The sequence below is a fragment of the Triturus cristatus genome, chromosome 12 (genome assembly GCF_964204655.1).
Source record: "Triturus cristatus chromosome 12, aTriCri1.1, whole genome shotgun sequence".
NCBI lineage: Eukaryota > Metazoa > Chordata > Amphibia > Caudata > Salamandridae > Triturus > Triturus cristatus.
The window spans coordinates 772476915-772503416 of NC_140595.1; the positions used below are offsets into that span (position 1 = coordinate 772476915).

At 51.5% G+C, this 26502-nt stretch overlaps 1 protein-coding gene across 2 annotated transcripts in view; it reads left to right on the plus strand.

Annotated features, from left to right (window-relative positions):
- Window positions 1–26502, plus strand: part of EFNB3 (ephrin B3) — a 347907-nt gene that overhangs the window by 171318 nt on the left and 150087 nt on the right. For both annotated transcript variants that reach the window (XM_085639497.1, XM_085639496.1), the window contains exon 2: window positions 1119–1414. In XM_085639497.1, coding sequence (XP_085495623.1) covers window positions 1119–1414 — 296 coding nt within the window. The remainder of the gene's footprint in view (window positions 1–1118; window positions 1415–26502) is intronic.

Below are 26502 nucleotides of genomic sequence, written 5' to 3' on the forward strand. Positions count from 1 at the left end.
AGCCCCCGTGACCTTAAATGTCCCGCTTTCAGTGTTGCAGCGATTTTCACTAGTCTAGTCCTGACCTGCACCATCCTTCTTAGTTCACTCATTGCAGTGTCACTGGCACAGAGGGCTGTAACCTTTTGCGTCTCCGAGGACCAAAGTTTATCCCGGAAACGCTTGGCTGCTTTATATGCTACGAAGTTCCAAGCCTGCAAGCCCCCTTCCAGTCTGCTTTTAAAGGCCCCTCTAGCAGTGTTGTGAGGCATTTACCCTCACACTTCTCCCAGCTTGCCTCTGTGCTTAGGGTCAGCAGTTCAGCCCTGTATAAGCATTGTGCAGGCACCATTGTATCATAAGCCGATAATACCGGGATCCAAGATGGCCCTCTGAACATGTTTTTAAATCATACTAATTCTCCTATAGTGATTGCGGCACGGGCCTCCGCGGTTTCTTTATGTAAGGCCCAATTCAATTTCTTTGTAAACCACATTCCTAGATATTTATATGAGGTTACCACCTCCACCATCTTTCTGCCCAGTAACCACTTATACGCTTTTGTAAATTTCCCAAAGGTAATTATTTTTGTTTTCTCCAAATTAACCTTTAGCTCATTAGCCACACAATACCTGTTAAATCTTTCCAATTTTCTCTGGTGGCCTACCTGAGTCAAATCTACTAAGATGGCCAGGCCGTCCGCGTATAGGAGGCATGATACAGACGAGGAGGGGAGCGGGCTCTCTTCCATATAGAACCAGGTGGAAAATCATTTACACTAAAAATTGTGCATTTTGAAGGTGAACTGTGTGCTATGATGGGATATAAGTTTCCTGACCTTTCCTCTTGTGTATTTGTGGAATTATGCAAATAATATTACTGCAGTTTTGACCCTTCAACTCCTGGATTAGTACAAAATTCACTATATTGGTTGATTATCTCATTGTTTGCTTGTCACATAAACAATGCTGCCACTGCCCTATCATTGGTTGCATTACCATAACTTCATTATGGTCTCCGCATGACGCGGAGGAGTATGCGTCCATCTTTTTTTCCGTGACCCGTACAACTGTACCGATGTCCTTCGCCCGCGGCTCCATCTTGACTAACCGCTCCCCTTGTGTCCTCTCCATCCACAGGTTCCAGGACGAGGCCGGTTACATCATCTACCCCCAGATTGGAGACCGGCTGGACCTGATCTGCCCGCGCTCCGTGCCGCTCGGCCCCTACTCCACGGAGGAGTACGAGTTCTACAAACTGTACCTGGTGCAAACGTTCGAGCAGGTGGAGCAGTGCGAGATCCTACGCACCCCCAACCTGCTGCTCACCTGCGACCGGCCCCAGCATGACATGCGCTTCACCATCAAGTTCCAGGAGTACAGCCCCAACCTCTGGGGCCACGAGTTCAAGACCAACCACGACTACTACATCATCAGTAAGTCAAGGGGGTTGTTGGTGCGGAGGTGGGGGGGTGGGGGCAGCATTCTCCGACATGCTGGAGGCGAGATGTGGGGTCTTGTCTGTTTCTCCAACAGGGAAAGCAACAGTGGACGCAGGTGACCTTCAAGTGCCTTCTCGGAAGTGACATAGACAAACGCGTTGACCAATGAGGCATTGTGCTGCTGAACTTCTTTTTATGTACCTTCAACTTGCACTTGGCACTTTAATGGGCTTGTATGTCTAAATAAAGTATTTTCTCTCTCTCTGGCGTTGACCAATGGCATTGGCCAAAAGCATTAACCAATTGCGTTGGCCAATGGCATAGACCAATAGTATTGACCAATCGTAGTGACCAATGATGTTTACGAATATATCCCAATGGAACCATGGCAGGCCTGCGAGGAGGGTCCTAATGCCACAGTGGCACTGCATACCTTAAGTAAGCCATACATACATGTCCCATTGACTCCTGACTGACGCTCAGCAGAGATGGTGGCTCCAGATGCCTGGCTGGAGGTGGACCAGCCATGCTAATGAGTTTCTTGTGGCCAATGTCACTTCCGGTTTGATTCCTCCCAAGTCTCTGCTCTGCTGTTGCCCACTTGGCACACTCTAAGGAGCGGGAAGAAGTGTGACTAGTGGTGGAACCGGTGGCAGTGAGGGTGACTCTGTCATTTGCTTTTCTCTTGCACCAAGATGGCTCAGGGTGTGTTTGTGCCACTCTTAAACACTGGGGTTCCCCTCGACGGCCTTGACGTCTTTATTGAAGCAGTGAGTAAGACACACTCTGGGCCTTAGTGGAATATTCCTACCTAAACTCACAACACACCAGAACCATCCATGCAGGGCCGGCTCTAGGGCAGTGCGGTCGGTGCGACCGCACCGGGCGTTGGCTTGGGGTGGGGGCATCTGGCCTCCAGCAATTGTCAGACATCAATTAAAATGTCAAGATAACTCCGGTGATTAATCGTCTTCCTGGAAAGTGACCGGAGGTTTGTCTAGTGGAAGTTTTGACCCATCCTAAAGTAGTGCAGAGGGTTAAAATGCCTGCTGCTAAGAACGTGCACCATGCGGATAACGAAATGCATATAAAGTAAATAGGTCAGTGGGTTACCGCTTCTGTAAGAGAGCTCCTTTTGTTACTTGTCGTTTATAAGTCAAAATCCTAATATAGAACATTGAGCTATTAACTGTCATCAAAGAGCTGCTGCAAACTGCAAGGTAAATGTTAGAGCTAGATGTTTTTTTTTGCCCAGTCTTTCATCATCCTGATCTTGTGAAAAGGTTTCATTTGGGTTGAAAACAATTCTTATTATGGAAGAGAACCCCTAAAAATGATGTTATGTTTTAAATTATGAATTTGTGCTTTTCCAGAATAAGGATTCAAACTATATTGTCTACCAGTAGCGATGACATGTCACTCCTACACTACACACCGTGTAGTCCTGTCTGATGTAACATTTCCTATGCACTGATTTAAAAACATATGATTGTCTCTGTACAATGTGTGTGTGGTATAAAGTGCTCTGACACCTCACACTGGTATGAGTGGTGTTATAAAACTAAATGAATCTGAGAGTGGTTATGGAGACTTGAGAGGCACTGTTAAAGGGTGCTTGTGAGGCAATCTGTGGCAGAGGTGGTCATTGGGGGCGGGGTGGGGGGGGGCGCCAAAAGACAATGTCGCACAGGGCGCCACCAATGCTAAAGCCGGCCTGCATCCATGACACACAAAGAAACAAACACGAGCAAAAAACACATTTTTAATTCACAAACACGCACTAGAGAAATTCACACAACAGCACATCACCATGCATGCTGGGCCGACAACCAGTGCAGAATTGTAACTCAAAAATCCAAGCAGTCAACTATATTTTCCCAAAGACACACACTGTACAGCCGCACTATACACGTTCACATCATGCAACAGCACGCCAACTCAGTTAAACTACAGAGTCACCACTCAGCATGCACACAAACCTTCACTATTCCCTCTCTCATTTCCCACAACACAAAAGCAACACAGAGCAACACATGGACGCACTCAAATGCACAAACATCAAAGGCTGCACACATACCAAAACACTGCCAACTATTCTCTTAAACCACACCAACTCGTTTCACACAAATGTACCAAACACACATTATGTTGCAGCCATACAAACAGCAAACATACCACACAAACACAAAAATGACAAAGAAGCAAATATCTCTTTCTATTCGTCTGTCCACCACACACACTTTCTCTGCTTTCTGAAATATACACATGCACACACACATACACACACACACATCGAATGACATTTTCATTTTCAGGGTTTGGGATGACTTTATCCTGACCCCAGGCCCAACTCATTCCCACCGTGCCAAACTCCTATGGCCTTGCTTTAATCCCCTGCCCCACAGCCCTCTGCCTGCTCTTTGCTTTTGTGGTTTTTAATATCATCAGACGCAGGCCGCGCCAGCATTACCTTGTACTGCCCTGCAGCTCATCCGCTATGGGATATGTTATTGTGCTGGCTTATTCTGCTCTTCTGAGCCTGGGGCTCCAGACCTACATGAAGCAACACAAAGTAGACCGTTCTCCTCCCATAACGTGGGCAGAAAGTTGAAAGGAAATCAGTAGATGAATTTGGCTGCAAAAAGTTCACTTTTGTTACATCAGCATGTCTCACCAGTCATGTGCCGAAACTTGTCGACTTTCCAGCTCTAACCAGAGGTTCATGTTTTGGTACTAGCATGGCTTTCACTAGGAGAAGTTTTGTGCTAGAACATGTTTACCAGCCAACATGTAGCATTGCGTAATTTCACCACTGGATCCACCATCACATGAACAATTCTGTGCCGAAACATGTTGACCGCTCCACCTATCTCAGAACTGATGTTAAGATCCTCACTAAGGAGGGCAATCAATATGGCGGTTAGAGACCTAAAGTTACATTGTTCCACACTTTATGCGCCAGAGTAACAAAGCTTTTGTCTCCTTCACCGAAGCAAGAGACTAGCAAGGGACTGAACTTGCTCACCTTATAGCGCAGGACTCTTAACATCCATTGGCCAGTGTGCAGGGGCACAATTGGTCAGCGAGCCGGGTGCAGGGATGCGGGGGAGGGGTGAGCTTCAGCTATGACAATCACACTGGCATATCATGTTAATCATTACATGAGAAGCAGCGCATAAGGGGGGCTTAAGGGGCAGCGGAAAAAGAAAGGAGAGTGATTGTGAGGGGTACTTAAAACACAGCATTTTGTAAAATAAGCATGTCTTAAGACCTTCAAAACAGAGACAAGAGTGTATGTGTGTGTGTTTGAGTATTTAAAAATCCAATTTGAAATCCGGCAGACACCTTATTGTACTGACTGAAAGCTCCTGTACTCAACTATTTATTAAATAATACATTTATTAGGGGGATGTATTACCCCAAACACCCCCCTGAAGCTACGCCCCTGCCAATGTGCTTTGGAGGTTTCCATCTCCTTGTGGAAGCTTACGCTGGGCTCAGTCGCCTAGTTCTTGACGCAGTTTGTGTTGTTGTCCCGTTTTTTTGTGGTGTGGTGGTGTCCTGTTTTGGCACTGAAACAAGGGTTATTGCTTTCTCCGGTCACACATTTTATCCACAGTATGGTTCTGCATCAGGTTCGTATGTTTTCTGCATAAGCTAAAAGCCCTCAGAACCCATCGCGGCTGCCGGTTCATGTAGACATTGAAGTGCGTTGGCGAAAGTGATGGTGCATTTTTCGTTGTCAAAGCATGCCTGGCTCTCTACTTTCAACACATGTGCATACTGTGCCTCCCAGTTTACTTTCATACATAGTCCTGTGCCCATCAATAACTTTACCTGCAAAACAACTCCATCTTGCCACACAGGTTGGGCTTCACCTGCAGAAGCCGCATGCAGAAACTTGCTAAGCCACCCACCTACAGCAGGGCATCCTGCCTAACAACACACTGGCCTCCATCAGCACCCCCACCTGCAACACAGCTATGTGCTTCAACTCTCAGTGGGGTTTCGATTTTCCCAGGGGACTTTCAGTTTCCAGTGGGCAGCTGGTTGCCGAAACATGTTGACAGCAGCCATGAGAGAAGCTTCAGCGGGTCAGACACTTGCCTTACTGTTTGCCAGAGTTACTCACAGACCGAGGGCCTCCAGGTGCTGCATGCAGTGCCCTTTGCCCCTTACACGACACTTCCTGCATGTCTACTCTGAATCTGCAAATGACCACTAAACTTGTTCCAGTAAATATTCACAAGTGCCTAAAAGCAGTGCCTTGTGCAGTGTTTCTAACACCAAGTTTCTCACTAAGAAAAGAAGGAAACTAGGGCTGTTGATTCACACTTGAACTACCTGAACTATGGAAAACTTCCAAAGACTCTTAGTCCTTAGACAGGTGGGGGCTTGTCAGCACATATCCTACTACAAAGAGGGTTTCCACAACACGAGGGGCACAGCAGAGAGAGGGACAGGCAGCGGCGGTGGAAAGTGGGACATTCTTCCACGGGGGTAGGCGGGCTGGCACTGAGGAAGGGCGTTCCTTCTTCGAGAGGGACAGGCATGCACTGGGGTCCTTCATTTAAGGAGGGACAGGCTTGCACTTAGGACGGGTGTTTTTGTAACAGGTATTCCTTCCGTTATGAAGGGACAGGCTGGCACTGAGGTCCCTCCGATATGAAGGGACAGGCTTGCACTGAGGACGGGTGTTTTTGTAACAGGTATTCCTTCCTTTAGGGAGGGACAGGCTGGCACTGAGGATGTTTTTTTTTGCAACAGGCATTCCTTCCTTAGGGAGGGGCAAGCTTTCACTGAGGACGGATGTTTTTGTAACAGGTATTTCTTCCTTTATGGAAGGACAGGCTGGCTCTGAGGACGGGTGTTTTTTGTAACAGGGATTCCTTCCTTTATGGAGGGACAGCCTGGTACTGAGGTCCCTCCTTTATGGAGGGACAGGCTGGCTCTGAGGACGGGTGTTTTTGTAACAGGTATTCCTTCCATTATGAAGGGACAGGCTGCCACTGAGGACGGGTGTTTTTGTAACAGGTATTCCTTCTTTTATGAAGGGACAGGCTGGCACTGAGGATGGGTGATTTTGTAACAGGTATTCCTTCCTTAGGGAGGGGCAGCCTGGTACTGAGGACGGGTGTTTTTGTAACAGGTATTCCTTCCTTTATGGAGGGACAGGCTGGCACTGAGGACGGGTGTTTTTGTAACAGGTATTCCTTCCTTAGGGAGGGACAGGCTTGCACTGAGGACGGGTGTTTCTGTAACAGGTATTCCTTCCTTTATGCAGGGACAGGCTTGCACCGAGGACGGGTGTTTTTGTAACAGGTATTCCTTCCTTAGGGAGGGGCAGGCTGGCACTGAGGACGGGTGTTTTTGTAACAGGTATTCCTTCCTTTATGGAGGGACAGGCTGGCACTGAGGACGGGTGTTTTTGTAACAGGTATTCCTTCCTTTATGGAGGGACAGGCTAGCACTGAGGTCCTTCCTTTTGGGAGGGACAGGCTTGCACCGAGGACGGGTGTTTTTGTAACCGGTATTCCTTCTTAGGGAGGGACAGGCTTGCACCGAGGACGGTTGGTTTTGGTAACCGGTATTCCTTCCTTAGGGAGGGACAGGCTTGCACTGAGGACGGGTGGTTTTGTAACCGGTATTCCTTCTTAGGGAGGGGCAGGCTGGCACTGAGGACGGGTGGTTTTGTAACCGGTATTCCTTCTTAGGGAGGGACAGTCTGGCACTGAGGACGGGTGTTTTTGTAACAGGTATTCCTTCCTTTAGGGAGGGACAGGCTGGCACTGAGGATGTTTTTTTTGGCAACAGGCATTCCTTCCTTAGGGAGGGGCAAGCTTTCATTGAGGACGGGTGTTTTTGTAACAGGTATTTCTTCCTTTATGGAAGGACAGGCTGGCTCTGAGGACGGGTGTTTTTTGTAACAGGGATTCCTTCCTTTATGGAGGGACAGCCTGGTACTGAGGTCCCTCCTTTATGGAGGGACAGGCTGGCTCTGAGGACGGGTGTTTTTGTAACAGGTATTCCTTCTTTTATGAAGGGACAGGCTGGCACTGAGGATGGGTGATTTTGTAACAGGTATTCCTTCCTTAGGGAGGGACAGGCTGGCACTGAGGATGGGTGTTTTTGTAACAGGTATTCCTTCCTTTATGGAGGGACAGGCTGGCACTGAGGACGGGTGTTTCTGTAACAGGTATTCCTTCCTTAGGGAGGGACAGGCTGGCTCTGAGGACGGGTGTTTTTGTAACAGGTATTCCTTCTTTTATGAAGGGACAGGCTGGCACTGAGGATGGGTGATTTTGTAACAGGTATTCCTTCCATTATGAAGGGACAGGCTGCCACTGAGGACGGATGTTTTTGTAACAGGTATTCCTTCTTTTATGAAGGGACAGGCTGGCACTGAGGATGGGTGATTTTGTAACAGGTATTCCTTCCTTAGGGAGGGACAGGCTGGCACTGAGGATGGGTGTTTTTGTAACAGGTATTCCTTCCTTTATGGAGGGACAGGCTGGCACTGAGGACGGGTGTTTCTGTAACAGGTATTCCTTCCTTAGGGAGGGACAGGCTTGCACCGAGGACGGGTGTTTTTGTAACAGGTATTCCTTCCTTAGGGAGGGACAGGCTTGCACTGAGGACGGGTGTTTCTGTAACAGGTATTCCTTCCTTTATGCAGGGACAGGCTTGCACCGAGGACGGGTGTTTTTGTAACAGGTATTCCTTCCTTAGGGAGGGGCAGGCTTGCACTGAAGACGGGTGTTTCTGTAACAGGTATTCCTTCCTTAGGGAGGGACAGGCTTGCACTGAAGACGGGTGTTTCTGTAACAGGTATTCCTTCCTTTATGCAGGGACAGGCTTGCACCGAGGGCGGGTGTTTTTGTAACAGGTATTCCTTCCTTTATGGAGGGACAGGCTTGCACCGAGGACGGGTGTTTTTGTAACCGGTATTCCTTCCTTAGGGAGGGACAGGCTTGCACTGAGGACGGGTGGTTTTGTAACCGGTATTCCTTCTTAGGGAGGGGCAGGCTGTCACTGAGGACGGGTGGTTTTGTAACCGGTATTCCTTCTTAGGGAGGGACAGGCTTGCACCGAGGACGGGTGGTTTTGGTAACCGGTATTCCTTCCTTAGGGAGGGACAGGCTTGCACTGAGGACGGGTGGTTTTGTAACCGGTATTCCTTCTTAGGGAGGGACAGTCTGGCACTGAGGACGGGTGGTTTTGTAACCGGTATTCCTTCTTAGGGAGGGACAGGCTTGCACCGAGGACGGGTGGTTTTGTAACCGGTATTCCTTCTTAGGGAGGGACAGGCTTGCACTGAGGACGGGTGGTTTTGTAACCGGTATTCCTTCTTAGGGAGAGACAGGCTTGCACCGAGGACGGGTGGTTTTTGTAACCGGTATTCCTTCCTTAGGGAGGGACAGGCTTGCACCGAGGACGGGTGGTTTTTGTAACCGGTATTCCTTCCTTAGGGAGGGACAGGCTTGCACCGAGGACGGGTGGTTTTGGTAACCGGTATTCCTTCCTTAGGGAGGGACAGGCTTGCACCGATGACGGGTGGTTTTGGTAACCGGTATTCCTTCCTTAGAGAGGGACAGGCTTGCACTGAGGACGGGTGGTTTTGTAACCGGTATTCCTTCTTAGGGAGGGACAAGCTTGCACTGAGGACGGGTGGTTGTGTAACCGGTGTTCGTTCCTTGGGGAGGGACAGGCTGAGGCTGCACAGGGAACGGGTGGGGCTGGGGAGAGAGATCCTTATCAGAGTGCTCTTACACATGGTCTCCTCCACAGGGACAGGCTGGGGCTGTGGAGAGATTTTGCATAGGGAGGGACAGGCTGGAGCTGTGGGGAGATGTTGCATAGGGAGGGATAGGCTGGAGCTGAGGAGAGAGATCCTTATCAGAGTTGCTCTTACACGTAGTCTCCTCCACAGGGACAGGCTAGAGATTTTGCATAGGGAGAGACAGGCTGGGACTGTGAAGAGATGTTGCATAGGGAGGGAACGGCAAAGGCTGCACAGGGACAGGCTGGGGTTGCACAGGGACAGGCTGCCCTGGGACGGGCAGGGGCTGCACAGGGACGGACTGGGGCTGTGGAGAGATGTCGCATAGGGAGGGACAGGCTGGGGCTGCACAGGGACAGGCTGGGGCTGCACGGGGACAGGCGGGGGCTGCACTGGGACAGGCTGGGCCTGCACGGGGACAGGCAGGGGCTGTACGGGGACAGGCTGGGGCTGCACGGGGACAGGCAGGGGCTGCATGGGGACAGGCGGGGGCTGCACAGGGACAGGCGGGGGCTGCATGGGGACAGGCGGGGGCTGTACGGGGACAGGCTGGGGCTGTACGGGGACAGGCTGGGGCTGCACGGGGACAGGCTGGGGCTGCACAGGGACAGGCTGGTAGAGAGGCTGGCTCAGAGTCTGAAGCCTGCTTTCCAGGGCCAGGGAGCTAATAATGCATCTAATATTAATGCACCATTCTCTAGGAGAGCGGCCGGGTCGCCTGGGAGGATCCGGGGTGGGGGCCAATGTTTCCTTGTCACAGTCTCCTAGTTATAGCCCCCCAGGCACTGGAAGCCATGTCGGGCTGAGTGTTAGTACAAGATTTCATTATAACATGGAGAGTGTCCCAGCTCCGCGGCTTGGAAAGGACACCCCGGCCCCCGGCCCCGGTTTCCTTTTCTGTTCTTCTCTCTCTCTCCCCCCCTCCCTTCCTCTCTCTCTCTCTCTCCCCCCCCCCTCCTTCTCTCTCTCTCCCCCTCTTCCTCTCTCTCTCCCCTCTCTGTGTCTCTATCTCTCTCTGTGTCTCTCCCACTCTCTCCCCCTCTTCCTTTCTCTCCCCCACTATCTGTCTATGCCTCTCTCTCTCTCTTTCTGTCTCTCTCCCCCCCTCGCTCTCTCCCTGTATGTCTCTTGTTCTCTCTTTCTCTCTCTCTTTGGTTCACCCGGTCTCCCTTTCTCTCGTTTGTCCCTTTCTCACTCTCCTTCTGTCACTACATTTTCCTTCCTACCTTCATAGGACCCGGACCCCCCAGTGGAACCCCGCTCCACCCATAGTGAACCCACAAACCATTCAATAGTCCAAGGTGTGGGAAAAATAGGCCATGTTTAACTCTACAAAATATTCATAAACATGACAATCAATAAACATTGATACATTTTAAGATTACAAAGTCACTTAACCACACTTTTAAAATTTACAAGCGTTCAGAATTCATAACCCTATTTTTGTCCCTAAAACCCTCCAGCACTAAGGGGCCTCCTGGCTCGCATCCCCAACGATTGAGAACCACGCAAGGCGCAACCCACCTGCGTCCTTGAGTGGTGAGCCCCCCAGCCCTCGGTCCTTGTCCGTCTATTTCCGGGGGCCCACCCCTCGCCACCAGGCTGCCAAGGAGGCTCGTGTGACCTGTCGCCCTTTCCTCTCCAGCCGGTGTCCCCATTCTCCCTGCGGAGAGCTTGCCGTCTCTCCCCTCAGTGCTGGCCTCGGGAGTATGCCAGCGGGTCTCCCGTTACCCTGAAAATCACAGTTCTGTGGCCCCTTTTCCGCCACTAGGGTCACCAGGGCCCACAGGTCCTTCACCCTCCCCACCGAAAAACAGGTTTTGTACGAATGACCAGATCCCCCTGATCCACATGTCCGTGCCAATGTCTGATAAGTGAACGCCGTCGTGGTGAAACATCTGGTCCCCAGCTATTAGTCTGTGAGGGATATGACACCGGCGGCCCGGACCGCAATGGTCCTCAGCATCCAGGGCAGGGGCAGGAAAATCAGGAACAGAGGAAGAGTGGAGGTGAGTGAGGGGCCTAAATAGCCCCCTGGCCCCACCTCCACCCCCCCCCCCCCCCGCTGGAAGTTCTCCTGTTTTCTAAACATTTCTCCATTTCCTTGTGCACCCCCACTCCCCCTTTCTTTCACACTTTCTTCCCCTGACCCCCTTCCTTCTCTGCTCTGACCCTTTGTCTCTCCTCCCCTTTTCTCCTTTCAGTCTCCTCTTCTCGAGCTTCGCCTGACCCCCCCCCCCTCTCCTCTGACCCTTTCAGTCTCTTCTCCCATTTTCTCTTTGTTTCACTGTCCTCCTCTGGAGCTCACACGTTTCTAGGCACTGCAGAGTATAACAATTAAGTAGTATCCCCCAGACTTTGGTTTCTCCATCCCTCCCTTCGTCCCTTTCTGATTCTTCCCTCTACTTCACCGTCACTCGTTTCTCTCTTTTTTGTCTTTCTGTCTATCTAGCCTCCTACAGTTCTTTTCTTCTCCTCTGTCCTTTTCCTTTCACTCTTTTCCTCTCTCTCGTGCTCCTTTTTTCCCTCACTCTTTCTCCCTCTTCTTCAACCTCTCGTCCCACTTCTCTTGGTCTATCCTTTCCCTCCCCGGCCCCTCTGACTTCCCCTCACACATTTCTATGGAACTCCACTGAAGAATGGTGAAGAGTGACCTCCCCTCTCTTCTCCTTTTTCCCTCCTTCGCCCATCTCCTTTTTCCCTCCTTCGCCCACCACACCTCTTCTCTCTCTCTTTGGCACCCCTTTCTTCTCCTCTCTTTCTCCATCCCTTCCCCATGTATCTCTCTAGCTCGTCTTTCCTATAGTCCCCACCGTTGTTTTCATCTCTCTCTCTCTCTCTCTTAGTTCTCTCTCCCTCTCTGTCTCCCCCACCCCACTTTCTCAGTCTCTCACGCATATTTCCATGCACTCCACTAACAGTGGGGTACAGGCCCCCCCTTCTTCTCACTTTAGTTCTTTCTCCCACTCCCTCCCTTTTACCTCTTTTTCTCTCCTGTCCTCTATCTCCCTCCGTTAAGTTTCATCCTTACTGCCTCTTTCTCTGTCATACAGATTTAGTTGCACTTCACAGAGCAATGGGGAGAGCCAAAGTCCCCCCCACCCTCCACGCGCTCTAGTCCCCGCCAGCCCCCATTTATGTTTCTCTTACTCCACCTATTTCTCCTTCCTCTCGCTTGCTTTTTCTTCCACTACCTCCCCTTTTTCTTTCTTTCTTTCTTTGTTTTTTTGTTTGTTTCTTCTTTCCTTTCTTTCTTTCTTTCTTCCTTCCTTCCTTCCTTCCTTCCTTCCTTTCTTTCTTTCTCCCTTCCTTCCTTTCCTCCTTCCTTTCTTTCTTTCTTTCGTTCTTTCTTTCTTTCTTTCATTCTTCGTTCCTTCCCTTTTATTTCTCTTTCTTTCTTTTTCTTTCTTTCTTTCATTCTTTCTTTCTTTCTTTCTTTCTTTTTCTTTCTCTCTCTTCTTTCTTTCTTTCTCTCTCTGTCTCTCTCTCTACTCTTACCTCTCCATCTACCACTCTGCTTCTTTCTCACCACCTTTCCCTGCCTGTCTCTGTCTTTCACCCCCACTCTCTACCCCCCTCCCGCAGAAACACATTTCCATCCACTCCACAGTACAATGAAGAACAGTCAATTCCCCATTTCTCACAGATTGAGGCTGCAATCATTTCATTATAAAGTGCAAAATGTCTAATTATCTTGGTGATTGCGAGGGGGAAAAACCGAGCAAGCACATAATATTGAAATGAATAGTTCAGATTCTTGAATACGGATATAGCTTGATTAGGGCTGGATCCGGTGTGCGTGGCTTGGTAGGACACGGGAGAGGCAGTTGTGTTTGTGTGCTGTGTACATGTGCACTTGAAAGGAAGGGCACGCTGGCCCCTGTGCCGTAAAGAAAGATGCTCACATCCGCCCCTGGGGCAGAAAGCATGGTGCCCACATCAACCCCTGTGGCAGAGAGCATGGTGCCCACACCAGCTCCTGTGGCACACAGACAGATGCCCAGATCAGCCCTGGGGCAGAGAATGAGATGCCCACAGCAGCCCTTGTGGCAGAAACCATGGTGCCCACATCAGCACCTGTGGCAGAGAGCATGGTGCCCACATCAGTGGAGTGGAGTGGTGTGGCTCACTGGTTAGAGGCGGCAGACCCGGAAGCTGAAGTCGGCCCGGGACCAGGGTTCGATTCCCGACGCGGCAGGGCCTTGGGCCAAGGTCAGCGGACACGATCATTCTCGCCTCGGTGCCCACTCTAACCATGGATCCCACTCAGCAACTCTGGGCAATAGCTTGCTTAATCTCCACTTACGGCCCCATCAGCGCCGGGGATGCCTGGTCTTCACCTTGGAGATGCCCAGTAGGGACCATCTCACAGGGAAAGCCAGGATGGGTTCCCCAGCAGCACACAGCGCCGGGACACTCTTCGGAGTAGCTGCACGCTCAACAAAAACAAATAACATAACATAACTCCATGAGGAAGAGAATAAGTGGCCCACACCAGCAGTTGTGACAGAGATCATGGTGCCCACACCCAACCCTGTTACTGGGAGAATGTGCCCGCAGTAGATCATATGGAAGAGAGTAAAATGCCCTTACTAGCCCCTGTGTCAGGGGGTAAGGTGCCCTCACCAGACTCTGTGGCAGGTAAGGTTCCCATACAGTCACGTGACCGACAGCATGGTGCCCACACCAGCCCCAGTGGCAGAGAGCATGGTGCCCACACCAGCCCCAGTGGCAGAGAGCATGGTGCCCACATCAGCCCCTGTGGCAGACAGCAGCCTGGTGCCCACACCAGCCCCTGTGGCAGACACATTTGAGCCCACACCAGCTCCTGTGGCAGACGGCATGATGCCCACACCAGCTCCTGTGGCCGACAGCATGGTGTCCACATCAGCCCCCGTGGCAGACAGCATAGTGCCCACAACATGCCTTGTGGCCGACAGTATGGTGCCCACACCAGGTCCTATGGCAGAAAGCATGGTGCCCACACCAGCTCCTGTGGCAGAGAGCATGGTGCCCACACCAGCCCCTGTTACAGGGAGAATGTGCCAGCACTAGGTCGTATGGCAGAGAGTAAAATGCCATACTAGTCCCTGTGTCAGGGGGAAAGGTGCCCTCACCAGCCTCTGTGGCAGCTAAGGTTCCCATACAGTCACGTGACAGAGAGCATGGTGCCCACACCAGCCCATGTGGCAGAGAGCATAGTGCCCACACCAGCCCCTGTGGCAGACACATTGGTGCCCACACCAGCTCCTGTGGTCGACAGCATGATGCCCACATCAGCCCCCGTGGCAGACAGCATGGTGCCCACAACATCCCCTGTGGTCGACAGTATGGTGCCCACACCAGGTCCCATGGCAGAGAGCATGGTGCCCACACCAGCCCCTGTTACAGGGAGAATGTGCCAGCACTAGGTCGTATGGCAGAGAGTAAAATGCCATACTAGTCCCTGTGTCCGGGGGTAAGGTTCCCTCACCAGCCTCTATGGCACTGATAAGGTTCCCAAACCAGCTCCTGTGGTCAACAGCATGATGCCCACATCAGCCCTCGTGGCAGACAGCATGGTGCCCACAACATCCCCTGTGGCCGACAGTATGGTGCCCACACCAGGTCCTATGGCAGAGAGCATGGTGCCCACACCAGTCCCTGTTACAGGGAGAATGTGCCAGCACTAGGTCGTATGGCAGAGAGTAAAATGCCATACTAGTCCCTGTGTCCGGGGGTAAGGTGCCCTCACCAGCCTCTATGGCACTGCTAAGGTTCCCATAGCAGTCACGAGCAGAGAGTAGGGCGCTCACACTAGTTCCTGTGGCAGACACTATGGTGAACATGCCAGCTCCTGGGCAGTGTAAGATGCTCAGAATAGGAGAAGAGGGCAACTCAATATTCCATGTGGAATGTGGGCATGCACCACAAATCGCCGTACTCCACTTGAAAAAAATGGACACATGTTTGTGAAAAAACGATTGTGATTCACTGTGAGACGAGCAGTGACATCGGACGCAATGACTGCGGAGAGGGTCAGTGAGTAAAGAGGAGTCCTCTTGTATGCATTGATGGAGGTTCATCGGGATTCATTCACAATAACAGATCAGTCGTGATAGTTTGCAAACATCAACAATGGGGTGCGGGTGAAGGTGCAGAGGGCGCTGTGAGCAATGATGGCAGTGAAAGGGCAATGCATTCATTTCAGTTCTTGGGGCAAGCAGTATATCCAATTCCAAATCGTTTCTCAACAAATCTGTGGGCTTTAAAACAGTTCAACGTTTCAACCACTTTTGCCAAAAGTGGACTTCCTCGGGACACAGAAGTGGGGATAAATCCATTTGGAAAAGGCCACCTTTAGTATATGTTAGGGGTTCCTGGGGAGTAAAATGATGAACTACATAGTCATAGTTGGCGAATAAGTTTCATATACAATAATTGCATGGTTTCCCTCAGAGTTGAAGATGATTTCAAGAGGATGTACACATTCGCAGACCACTACCGAGAGATCTGGTGCCAGCACGGATCCCTGACAAAATACGATTCCTGCATCAGTCCATGACAGTGGGCAGAGACTATGGCGCATACACCAGCTATTGTCATGGATAATGGGAGAGCGTGGTGTCTGTGCCAGCTTCTCTTAGAGAACATGGTGCCAACGTCAGCCCCTGTAAGAGAGTTTGGCGCCATTACCGATCACATACACCGCACTCGTATCATTCCTGGCAGAGTATACTGACACCAGCAGCCCCGCAGAAACATTCTGTGAAGTATTTTGCCCCTGCCAGAGATGCTCTGCATTTTGTGGTGCCACATAATTCTCTCACAGAGGTGTTCTTCAGAACAAGGTGCCCTGGCACAGATGCTCTGCACTTTGTGGTGCCACATAATTCTCTCACAGAGGTGTTCTTCGGCTCAAGGTCCCACAGGCTGAGATGCTCTGCTGATTGTGGTGCCACTTAATTCTCTCAAAGAGGTGTTTTTCAATACAAGGTGCCCCAGGCAGAGATTTTCTGCATGTCGTGGTGCCACACAGTTATCTCACAGAGATGTTCTTTGCCACAAGGTGCCCCAGACGGAGATGCTCTGCATATTGTGGTGCCACATCATTCTCTCACAGAGCTGTTCTTCTTCACAAAATGCCCCTGGCAGAGATGCTCTGCATACTGTGGTGCCACATAATTCTCTCACAGAGATGTTCTTTAGCACAGGGTGCCCTGGGCTGTGATACTCTGCTGATTGTGGTGCCACATAATTCAATCACATAGGTGTTCTTCAGCACAAGGTGCCGCAGGCTGAGATACTCTGCTGATTGTGGTGCCACATAATTCAATCACATAGGTGTTCTTCAGCACAAGGTGCCCCAGGCTGAGATACTCTGCTGATTGTGGTGCCACATAATTCGCTCAACAGAGGTGTTCTTCGGCACAAGGTGCCCCTGGCATTGATGCTCTTCAGATTGTAGTGCCACATAATTCTCTCAACAGAGGTGTTCTTCAGCACAAGGTGCCCCAGGTTCAGATGTTCTGCAGATTGCGGTCCCCACTTCGCAGAGATGATCTTTTTTATACTCTGGTAACCACAACGGCGCCTGGCAGCGATTTTCTGCATGATAAGGTGCCCTCCCCTGCCCGAGATATCTTGCAGAGTAAGGTTAGGGCTGCTGCTATCAGAGATGCAGCCCGTGCCCAGAGGCCGAGGGTGCCAGCCTGCACCAGCTGTAATTTCATTCCCAGGTGCCCCTGCGTGGCCTGGCTCTTCTGGAGAGCGAGGCAGTGCCCAGGCGGGCCCTGGCATACGCTCAGACCAGCGAGGCTGCGTGAGAGACTGGATAACGGGGCTCTGCCCCAGACAGCGCCTAGGTGGACTGCTCTGGGAGCTACAACATCAGCCTGAGTCACACATGCCACCTCTGGAAGTAGCAGCGAGAGGGAGAAAAAAGAAGACGGGAATATGAAGGAGAGAGCATGGATGGAGAACAGAGTCAGGGAGAGAGAAGGGACAACGAGGGCGATCAAGGCTGGGCGGAAAGAGAAGAGATGGGAGACAAGGGCAACAATATGGAAATAAGGAGATGAAAGGAGGAAAGAGAAAAGAGAAACGAGGAGAAAAGTAGAAATGGGAATGGGGGGCAAGGAGAAGAGAAGAAGAATTTAAAAATTGAGAAAATATATGAGGGCGAGTGAGGCGGGGGGAGGAGTCAGTGGAAATGTACAGGGAGGCACGAGAGAGAGGGTGACGGATGGGGGAGTGAGAGTAAAAGGGGCTGGGGTGAGAGTAGAGAGGGGTGGAGAGAGGAAAGCGGGGGCAAAAGTTGAACGAGAAGCTGGAAGACGTGGAACCAGGTGTGGGTGCGGCTTTGGTTAGTGCCGCAGGTGCAGTGGCACTTGAAGAATGGGAACGTGTTCTCGCTCCCATGCCGGAAGCACTGCTGTTACAGCGCAAGAATTTTGCCACAACTTGATTTCATTTCAATCATTTTATTCACGATATTCCAAAATGTTTTCATTCTTAACTTGTTCAGTTGGATGCGCGCGAGGGGCCAAGTGCGCCGCAGGTAAGGGAGCCTTTCAGCACCGATCCGGACAGTGGGGGAAGGGTACATGGACCCGGATCCCTTGCGTTCGTCAGGGTTCTTGGCCCCTTGTGACAGCACAGGATACGGTGCCCGCACCAGGTCCTGGTATACAGGTTGTGTAGAGCGTGGTACCCGCACCAGCCCCCGGTGTACTGGTTGTAGAGTGCGGTGCCCGCACCAACCCCTGGTATACAGGTTGTGTAGAGTGTGGTGCCCGCACCACCCCTTAGTACACAGGTTGTGTAGAGCGTGATACCCGCACCAGCCCCCGGTGTACTGATTGTAGAGTGTGGTGCCCGCACCAGCCCTTGGTACACAGGTTGTGTAGAGTGTGGTACCCGCACCAGACCCCGGTGTACTGGTTGTAGAGTGTGGTGCCCGCATCAGCCCTTGGTACACAGGTTGTGTAGAGTGCGGTGCCCGCATCAGCCCTTGTTACACAGGTTGTGTAGAGTGTGGTACCTGCACCAGCCCCTGGTGTACTGGTTGTAGAGTGCGGTGCCCGCACCAGGTCCTGGTATACAGGTTGTGTAGAGTGTGGTGCCCGCACCAGCCCCCGGTGTACTTGTTGTATAGTGTGGTGCTCGCACCAGGTCCTGGTATACAGGTTGTGTAGAGTGTGGTGCCCGCACCAGCCCCCGGTGTACTTGTTGTATAGTGTGGTGCTCGCACCAGGTCCTGGTATACGGGTTGTGTAGAGTGTGATACCCGCACCAGCCCCTGGTACACAGGTTGTGTAGAGTGTGGTACCCGCACCAGCCCTTGGTACTCAAGATGTGTAGAGTGTGGTGCCCGCACCAGCCCTTGGTACTCAAGATGTGTAGAGTGTGGTACCCGCACCAGCCCTTGGTACACAGGTTGTGTAGAGTGTGGTACCCGCACCAGCCCTTGGTACACAGGTTGTGCAGAGTGTGATACCCGCACCAGCCCTTGGTACACAGGTTGTGTAGAGTGTGGTGCCCGCACCAGCCCTTGGTACTCAAGATGTGTAGAGTGTGGTACCCGCACCAGCCCTTGGTACACAGGTTGTGTAGAGTGTGGTACCCGCGACAGCCCTTGGTACACAGGTTGTGTAGAGTGTGGTACCCGCACCAGCCCCCGGTGTACTGGTTGTAGAGTGCGGCCGGTGCCCGCACCAGCCCTTGGTACACAGGTTGTGTAGAGTGTGGTGCCCGCACCAGCCCTTGGTACACAGGTTGTGTAGAGTGTGGTACCCGCACCAGCTCCCGGTGTACTGGTTGTAGAGTGCGGTGCCCGCACCAACCCCTGGTATACAGGTTGTGTAGAGTGTGGTGTCCGCACCAGCCCCTGGAACACAGGTTGTGTAGAGCGCGGTGCCCGCACCAGCCCCTGGCAGAGAGCTGTACAGAGCGCAGTGCCCGCACCAGCCCCTGGCAGAGGTATTAAGCAGTATATTGTAGTGTCAGCAAAGCGAATCCTTTATTTATTGTTTTAATAATGTGAAGCCCGGCTGCGCCTGCGGTCCCTCTGGCCCTGTGAGAACATTGGAGTTTGTCTCGTGTGCAGATGTGCGAGCACACCAGTCCCCTCTCTCCGTGACCCTGTGCGCGCGCACGCACACACGTGAACACACGCGTAGAAACACAAGGGCACGCATTCACGCACACACCCACAGATGTCACATAAATGCACATTACTCCTCACATCACAACTCCACATACAAACTACCTCGCTCACATACACACCACACACAACCCTACAAAGAACATACAGATTCAGAACGCACAGACACACAACGCGCATAGACACACACTCGCACACACAAACATAATATGCAGACGCCGCGGTGACACACCTTACACAACAGAAACACACATGCAGGACGGTTACTTGTAACTCTCGTGCCCTGACACTCACTTCCAGGGCCTCGGTCCTGACCTGACACTCGCCTCCAGTGCCTCAGTCCTGACCTGACTCTCACCTCTAGTGCCTCAGTCCTGACCTGACACTTACTTCAGAGGCCTCAGTCCTGACCTGACACTCACCTCCAGTGCCTCACTCCTGACCTGACACTCACCTCCAGGGCCTCACTCCTGACCCGACACTCACCTCCAGGCCCTCACTCCTGACCCGACATTCACCTCCAGGGCCTCAGTCCTGACCTGACACTCACCTCCAGTGCCTCACTCCTGACCTGACACTCACCTCCAGTGCCTCAGTCCTGACCTGACACTCACTTCAGGGGCCTCAGTCCTGACCTGACACTCACCTCCAGTGCCTCACTCCTGACCTGACACTCACCTCCAGGGCCTCACTCCTGACCTGACACTCACCTCCAGGGCCTCACTCCTGACCTGACACTCACCTCCAGGGCCTCACTCCTGACCTGACACTCACCTCCAGGGCCTCAGTCCTGACCCGACACTCACCTCCAGTGCCTCACTCCTGACCTGACATTCACCTCCAGGGCCTCAGTCCTGACCTGACACTCACCTCCAGTGCCTCACTCCTGACCTGACACTCACCTCCAGTGCCTCAGTCCTGACCTGACACTCACTTCAGGGGCCTCAGTCCTGACCTGACACTCACCTCCAGTGCCTCACTCCTAACCCGACATTCACCTCCAGGGCCTCAGTCCTGACCTGACACTCACCTCCAGTGCCTCAGTCCTGACCTGACACTCACCTCCAGTGCCTCACTCCTGACCTGACACTCACCTCCAGGGCCTCACTCCTGACCTGACACTCACCTCCAGGGCCTCAGTCCTGACCTGACACCCACCTCCAGGGCCTCACTCCTGACCTGACACTCACCTCCAGGGCCTCAGTCCTGACCCGGCATTCACCTCCAGGGCCTCACTCCTGACCCGACATTCACCTCCAGGGCCTCAGTCCTGACCTGACACTCACCTCCAGTGCCTCACTCCTGACCTGACACTCACCTCCAGGGCCTCAGTCCTGACCTGACACTCACTTCAGGGGCCTCAGTCCTGACCTGACACTCACCTCCAGTGCCTCACTCCTGACCTGACACTCACCTCCAGGGCCTCACTCCTGACCTGACACTCACCTCCAGGGCCTCAGTCCTGACCTGACACCCACCTCCAGAGCCTCAGTCCTGACCTGACACTCACCTCCAGGGCCTCACTCCTGACCTGACACTCACCTCCAGGGCCTCAGTCCTGACCTGACACTCACCTCCAGTGCCTCAGTCCTGACCTGACACTCACCTCCAGGGCCTCACTCCTGACCTGACACTCACCTCCAGGGCCTCAGTCCTGACCTGACACTCACCTCCAGGCCCTCACTCCTGACCTGACACTCACCTCCAGGGCCTCAGTCCTGACCTGACACTCACCTCCAGGCCCTCACTCCTGACCTGACACTCACCTCCAGGGCCTCAGTCCTGACCTGACACTCACTTCCAGGGCCTCAGTCCTGACCTGGCACTCACCTCCAGGGCCTCAGTCCTGACCTGACACTCACCTCCAGGGCCTCACTCCTGACCTGGCACTCACCTCCAGGGCCTCAGTCCTGACCTGACACTCGCCTCCAGTGCCTCAGTCCTGACCTGACTCTCACCTCCAGTGCCTCACTCCTGACCTGACACTCACCTCTAGTGCCTCAGTCCTGACCTGACACTTACTTCAGAGGCCTCAGTCCTGACCTGACACTCACCTCCAGTGCCTCACTCCTGACCTGACACTCACCTCCAGGGCCTCACTCCTGACCTGACACTCACCTCCAGGCCCTCACTCCTGCCCTGACACTCACCTCCAGGGCCTCACTCCTGACCCGACATTCACCTGCAGGGCCTCAGTCCTGACCTGACACTCACCTCCAGTGCCTCACTCCTGACCTGACACTCACCTCCAGTGCCTCAGTCCTGACCTGACACTCACTTCAGGGGCCTCAGTCCTGACCTGACACTCACCTCCAGTGCCTCACTCCTGACCTGACACTCACCTCCAGGGCCTCACTCCTGACCTGACACTCACCTCCAGGGCCTCAGTCCTGACCTGACACCCACCTCCAGGGCCTCACTCCTGACCTGACACTCACCTCCAGGGCCTCAGTCCTGACCCGACATTCACCTCCAGGGCCTCACTCCTGACCCGACATTCACCTCCAGGGTCTCAGTCCTGACCTGACACTCACCTCCAGTGCCTCACTCCTGACCTGACACTCACCTCCAGGGCCTCAGTCCTGACCTGACACTCACTTCAGGGGCCTCAGTCCTGACCTGACACTCACCTCCAGTGCCTCACTCCTGACCTGACACTCACCTCCAGGGCCTCACTCCTGACCTGACACTCACCTCCAGGGCCTCAGTCCTGACCTGACACCCACCTCCAGAGCCTCAGTCCTGACCTGACACTCACCTCCAGGGCCTCACTCCTGACCTGACACTCACCTCCAGGGCCTCAGTCCTGACCTGACACTCACCTCCAGGGCCTCACTCCTGACCTGACACTCACCTCCAGGCCCTCACTCCTGACCTGACACTCACCTCCAGGCCCTCACTCCTGACCTGACACTCACCTCCAGGGCCTCAGTCCTGACCTGACACTCACCTCCAGGCCCTCACTCCTGACCTGACACTCACCTCCAGGCCCTCACTCCTGACCTGACACTCACCTCCAGGGCCTCAGTCCTGACCTGACACTCACTTCCAGGGCCTCAGTCCTGACCTGGCACTCACCTCCAGGGCCTCAGTCCTGACCTGACACTCACCTCCAGGGCCTCACTCCTGACCTGACACTCACCTCCAGGCCCTCACTCCTGACCTGACACTCACCTCCAGGGAACACTCTAAAGAAGGGTTTCAGTGGCCAGGGACATTTCTTGGCGCTCTGCTAATTGACGTAAGTGTCTGGATGAAAACCAAATCAGTATGGTGCAACCAGGTAAGGGGATAAGCCCTGTAACCCCTCAATTTTGTGTGGGTGATTCCCTCACAATAACAAATAAAACAACAACCTAGGCACACATAATAAAAGAACAAGCATTGGCATAGCCAATAGGTCTCGCCTTTGGGACCTTATAAGTGTTTAGCCATGCAACAGTTGCATAACTTAACACTTATAAGGTCCCAAAAGCGAGACCTATTGGCTATGCCAATGCTTGTTTTAACAGCTGCAATGTATTGAAGCCTCACGGAGAACATCAAAGCGGCCGTGCGGCCGCGAAAGTGAAAGTAATAGCGGTAAAGCGTGACGCGCGCACCCGCGCACATGCACTGGCCTGGTAGCACTTTCTGGAGCCCTCACAAAATGTCTCGCGAGACCAGCGCATGCGCTGGGTCAGGCGAGACCTAAAAACAGTATGTAGGTAAATACAAGAACTACAGTTTAGTAGCCACAATTTTGAAAGAAATATCTTCAGATGAGTTGGATGATGTTCAGTCTTTTAATTTTTCTTTAGTTTAGAGCCAAAGAACAGAAGAAAACCAGCCAACACGTGTTTCATCGCAATTGGAAAATAATTCCACGACTTCCTCAGGGCTGTATTCAGAGGATGGTTGTCTTGGTCGTCGCTCAGCCGGTGATAATTCCAACCCGGCTGGGCTAAACACTCAAGTAGATTTAGCTGACTCTAGGGGTACCAGATGTGCCGTGAAAAAGAACATCCGGAACATTCTGATAAAGTCCTGGATTGATGGACAGAAGTTGTTTGTAACCTGTGTTAGGAATCAGGGTATCGGTAATGCTGTGTAGCGGGTGCCGTGAGGGAGACTCTGTTATGAAACGGATGAATCCAAAAACGTGGGAGATCTTTGACGTGTAAGCCAGGACCCCTCACGGCCGATCACTGTGTTCCGGGCCTCAGTCCTGACCTGACACTCACTTCCAGGGCCTCAGTCATCCTTTTTGGGCGGAAGTGTGCACCCAGCTGCCAGGGTGCACTAACCTGGAAATCTGGATGTGATAGGAGTATGGATAGCTTCCACACTTCCTCAAAGCCAACTCCACACTACTATTGTAGAGTTACATAGCAGGTCCCGGGAAATGGCGGATGGACCCTCGAGAGCAGCAGAGGCCTGGCTCCCAGGGTAGCGCCATCTGCAACACCAGAGCGTTGAGCTTTGCAAAGGTAAAGGAGGGGTTTAGCATCACTCATTTCAACTTTGAGATTTTAACTTGGAATATTGTCTATGATGCACCTCCGTATTGTCCCGCTCCTTTATAATGTGAAACTTGGCCTTACCTCTTAGCTGAAATTCAATTAAGTTTATATATAATAACAATCAGGATTACAAGAAGCTTGTTTGCTAATGACCGCCACCTTCTAAATAAAGACATTTTAAATCCTTGGCTGGCGTTCAAGTTGCCAAGCGGGTGAGTGTAACATGAAAGCGTTCATGAGTACTGCATGTGCGGTTTCTACTCCTGTTCATACATGTCTACAATATCTTTGCCCGTACAACCTACGTCCAATACACGTCTGGTAAAGTTGGCCATGGTTCACAACCCCCATGCACCCGAATGGATGACTCTATGAAACAAACAAGTGCTACTGAGATCACCATCCCTAAGGACAACTTCTTGTGAAACAAACAAGGGCTGTATGGTTCCTAAACTCTATGGACTACTGCTTGTAGGAACAACCAGTGCCAGTCTCGCAAGATACTTCTGTGGTTCCACAATGTCGACTTCACAGAAGAACAGACACCAGGATTGCAACAAGAAGTCCCGGCTACAGCAACTATGCATCACGATTGCCCAAGAAGGACACTGAGGTCCTTGAGAAACTTCTGTTCTGTGGTTTCAAGATGGCCGCCAACTTTGGCAAGTCTTGCAAGAGTCCCAGGGGGCTCATGAGATATGTAGTCATTCTTGACTCTACTCAGGTGCTTCATAAAATGAGTCCTTCTGAGACAGCAGGCTCCTGTCCGGGCACTGCCCACGCCCTGGGCATCCTTTCCTCTTCCTTTGGTCCTGCAGGCGCACACACCCACGAGCCTCGGAGTATCACACCGTGCGGGACCTGGGCACAAGGGCCAGCGTGCCTTATACGGCATCCTGGCACCAATGTTTTGGATGTTCATATGGTTCGGTTCCCACAATTTCTGGAGTGAATGACTTCGACAGCAAAAAAATAAAAGGATATTAGTAGTTCGTTAAAAGGTCGGGAAAAATCTCCCTGATTTAAAATTTTCAATGCCTAAGTCATCAATTAAACACGATTGTCTTAGACTTATTTTTAATTATTTGAAGACCAACTCCTGTCTCTCACCTCAGATCTTCTTCAAGAATTCAATGTATTTATTTATTGGGGCTCTCCAAAGTTGTGAATGGTGCATGGTGATGTAAAGTGTTTTATATGTAGGCTTTTATACAGCGCTGTAATTGACAGCCTTAAATGGTGCGTAAAGGCATGTGTGTGTATATATATATATATATATATATATATATAATGTGGGTTTTTATATAGTGCTACAATGCCAACGTGCTTCTGTTTCAGAGTGCTATACAGCAGGGTCCAAGATGGTGGACGGGGTGGTTGAAGTGTAATAAGATGCGAGGAGGATCTCCCGTCCAGTATTCTTCGATCGTGACTATATTTAGGTCAGAATCTCAGTCAAGTATCACCAAATTAGAGACACTCCCAGAGGTTTTCTAACTAAGGGGTGGTTGGATTCTGCCCTCAGTCTAGGGTTCAGGTCATTCCAGAGTCTGGGTCCCTCCAGACCTAAGACCTACCTCCAAGTCTAGCCTTTGAGAGCTCAGCGTCGGATGGGATCAGAGGGGTCTGATCGAAAGGCTCTGGGCCAGGTGCACTGGGGGCCCGTGTCAGTAAGAAGGACAGGAGTGCCCACCGATGGAACCTTGGGGGACCTTACACTTAACCCAGGAGTCCACAGAAGCCGTGAGATGATTCCAAGGCATGTTTCATGGGGTGCACACAACAAGATGATGGACGGAGCGCTGACACGTTTCAACCACTCACCCCCAATAACGGTGGATTAAACCCAGATCCGTGACTGGGGGTGAATGTTTGACAATGTTCAGCATTCCGTCCATCATCGTTTTGTGTTGCATGTTTCATAGGGTCTCAATATCAGACAGGGAGGCATGAATGTCTGCCTCATTCTGCACTCAGCGATCTGTCGATACGTTTTTGTGTCGTCCAGCATAGACGATGGTGCCGCAATCAATGTCAGTTTGGTTTTATGAACTTTTTGCTTTGTTTTCTTACTTTTGGAGTCTCAATTGTTCTTGTGCCAAGCATTTTATAGCTTTCTTTCATTTCTGTTCTTTACTCGCACTTTTCTTTCTCTTGCTGCCTGTCCGTTTATGTTTTTATCACATTTTGTTTCCTTGTCTTTTGAAGTCTGTCCTTTTTTAAAAAAAATCTTTTTGTGTCCCAGCTATATTTCACCTTTGTTCTTTATTTGGTATTCTATTATTTCACTCAATTCTTTCTCTCTGAGTTAATCTCCTAGAATCTGTATATTTTGTTTTCTTGTAATTTTGCCCATTTTTCACTCCTGGCTATCAGAAATATCACTTTTCTTCATCTCTTGGTCTGTTCTTACCCTCGATTATTTCTTTCACAGTTTATTCTTTTGTTCTTTTTTTTCTTTTGCAGCGTATGTTTTTTCTTTTCTTACTTTTCCCATCTGCCTTTCCTCCATTCTTTCTGCAGCGTTTGGCTGTTTCTCTAGGTAAGATGTTTTCTCTTTCTTCCCCCATGCCTTCCTCACTCACACATGGTTCTTGTATGGTTTTGTAGCCCTTTTTGGGTATGGCATAACATTTTATCTATCTCATCAGCCTCA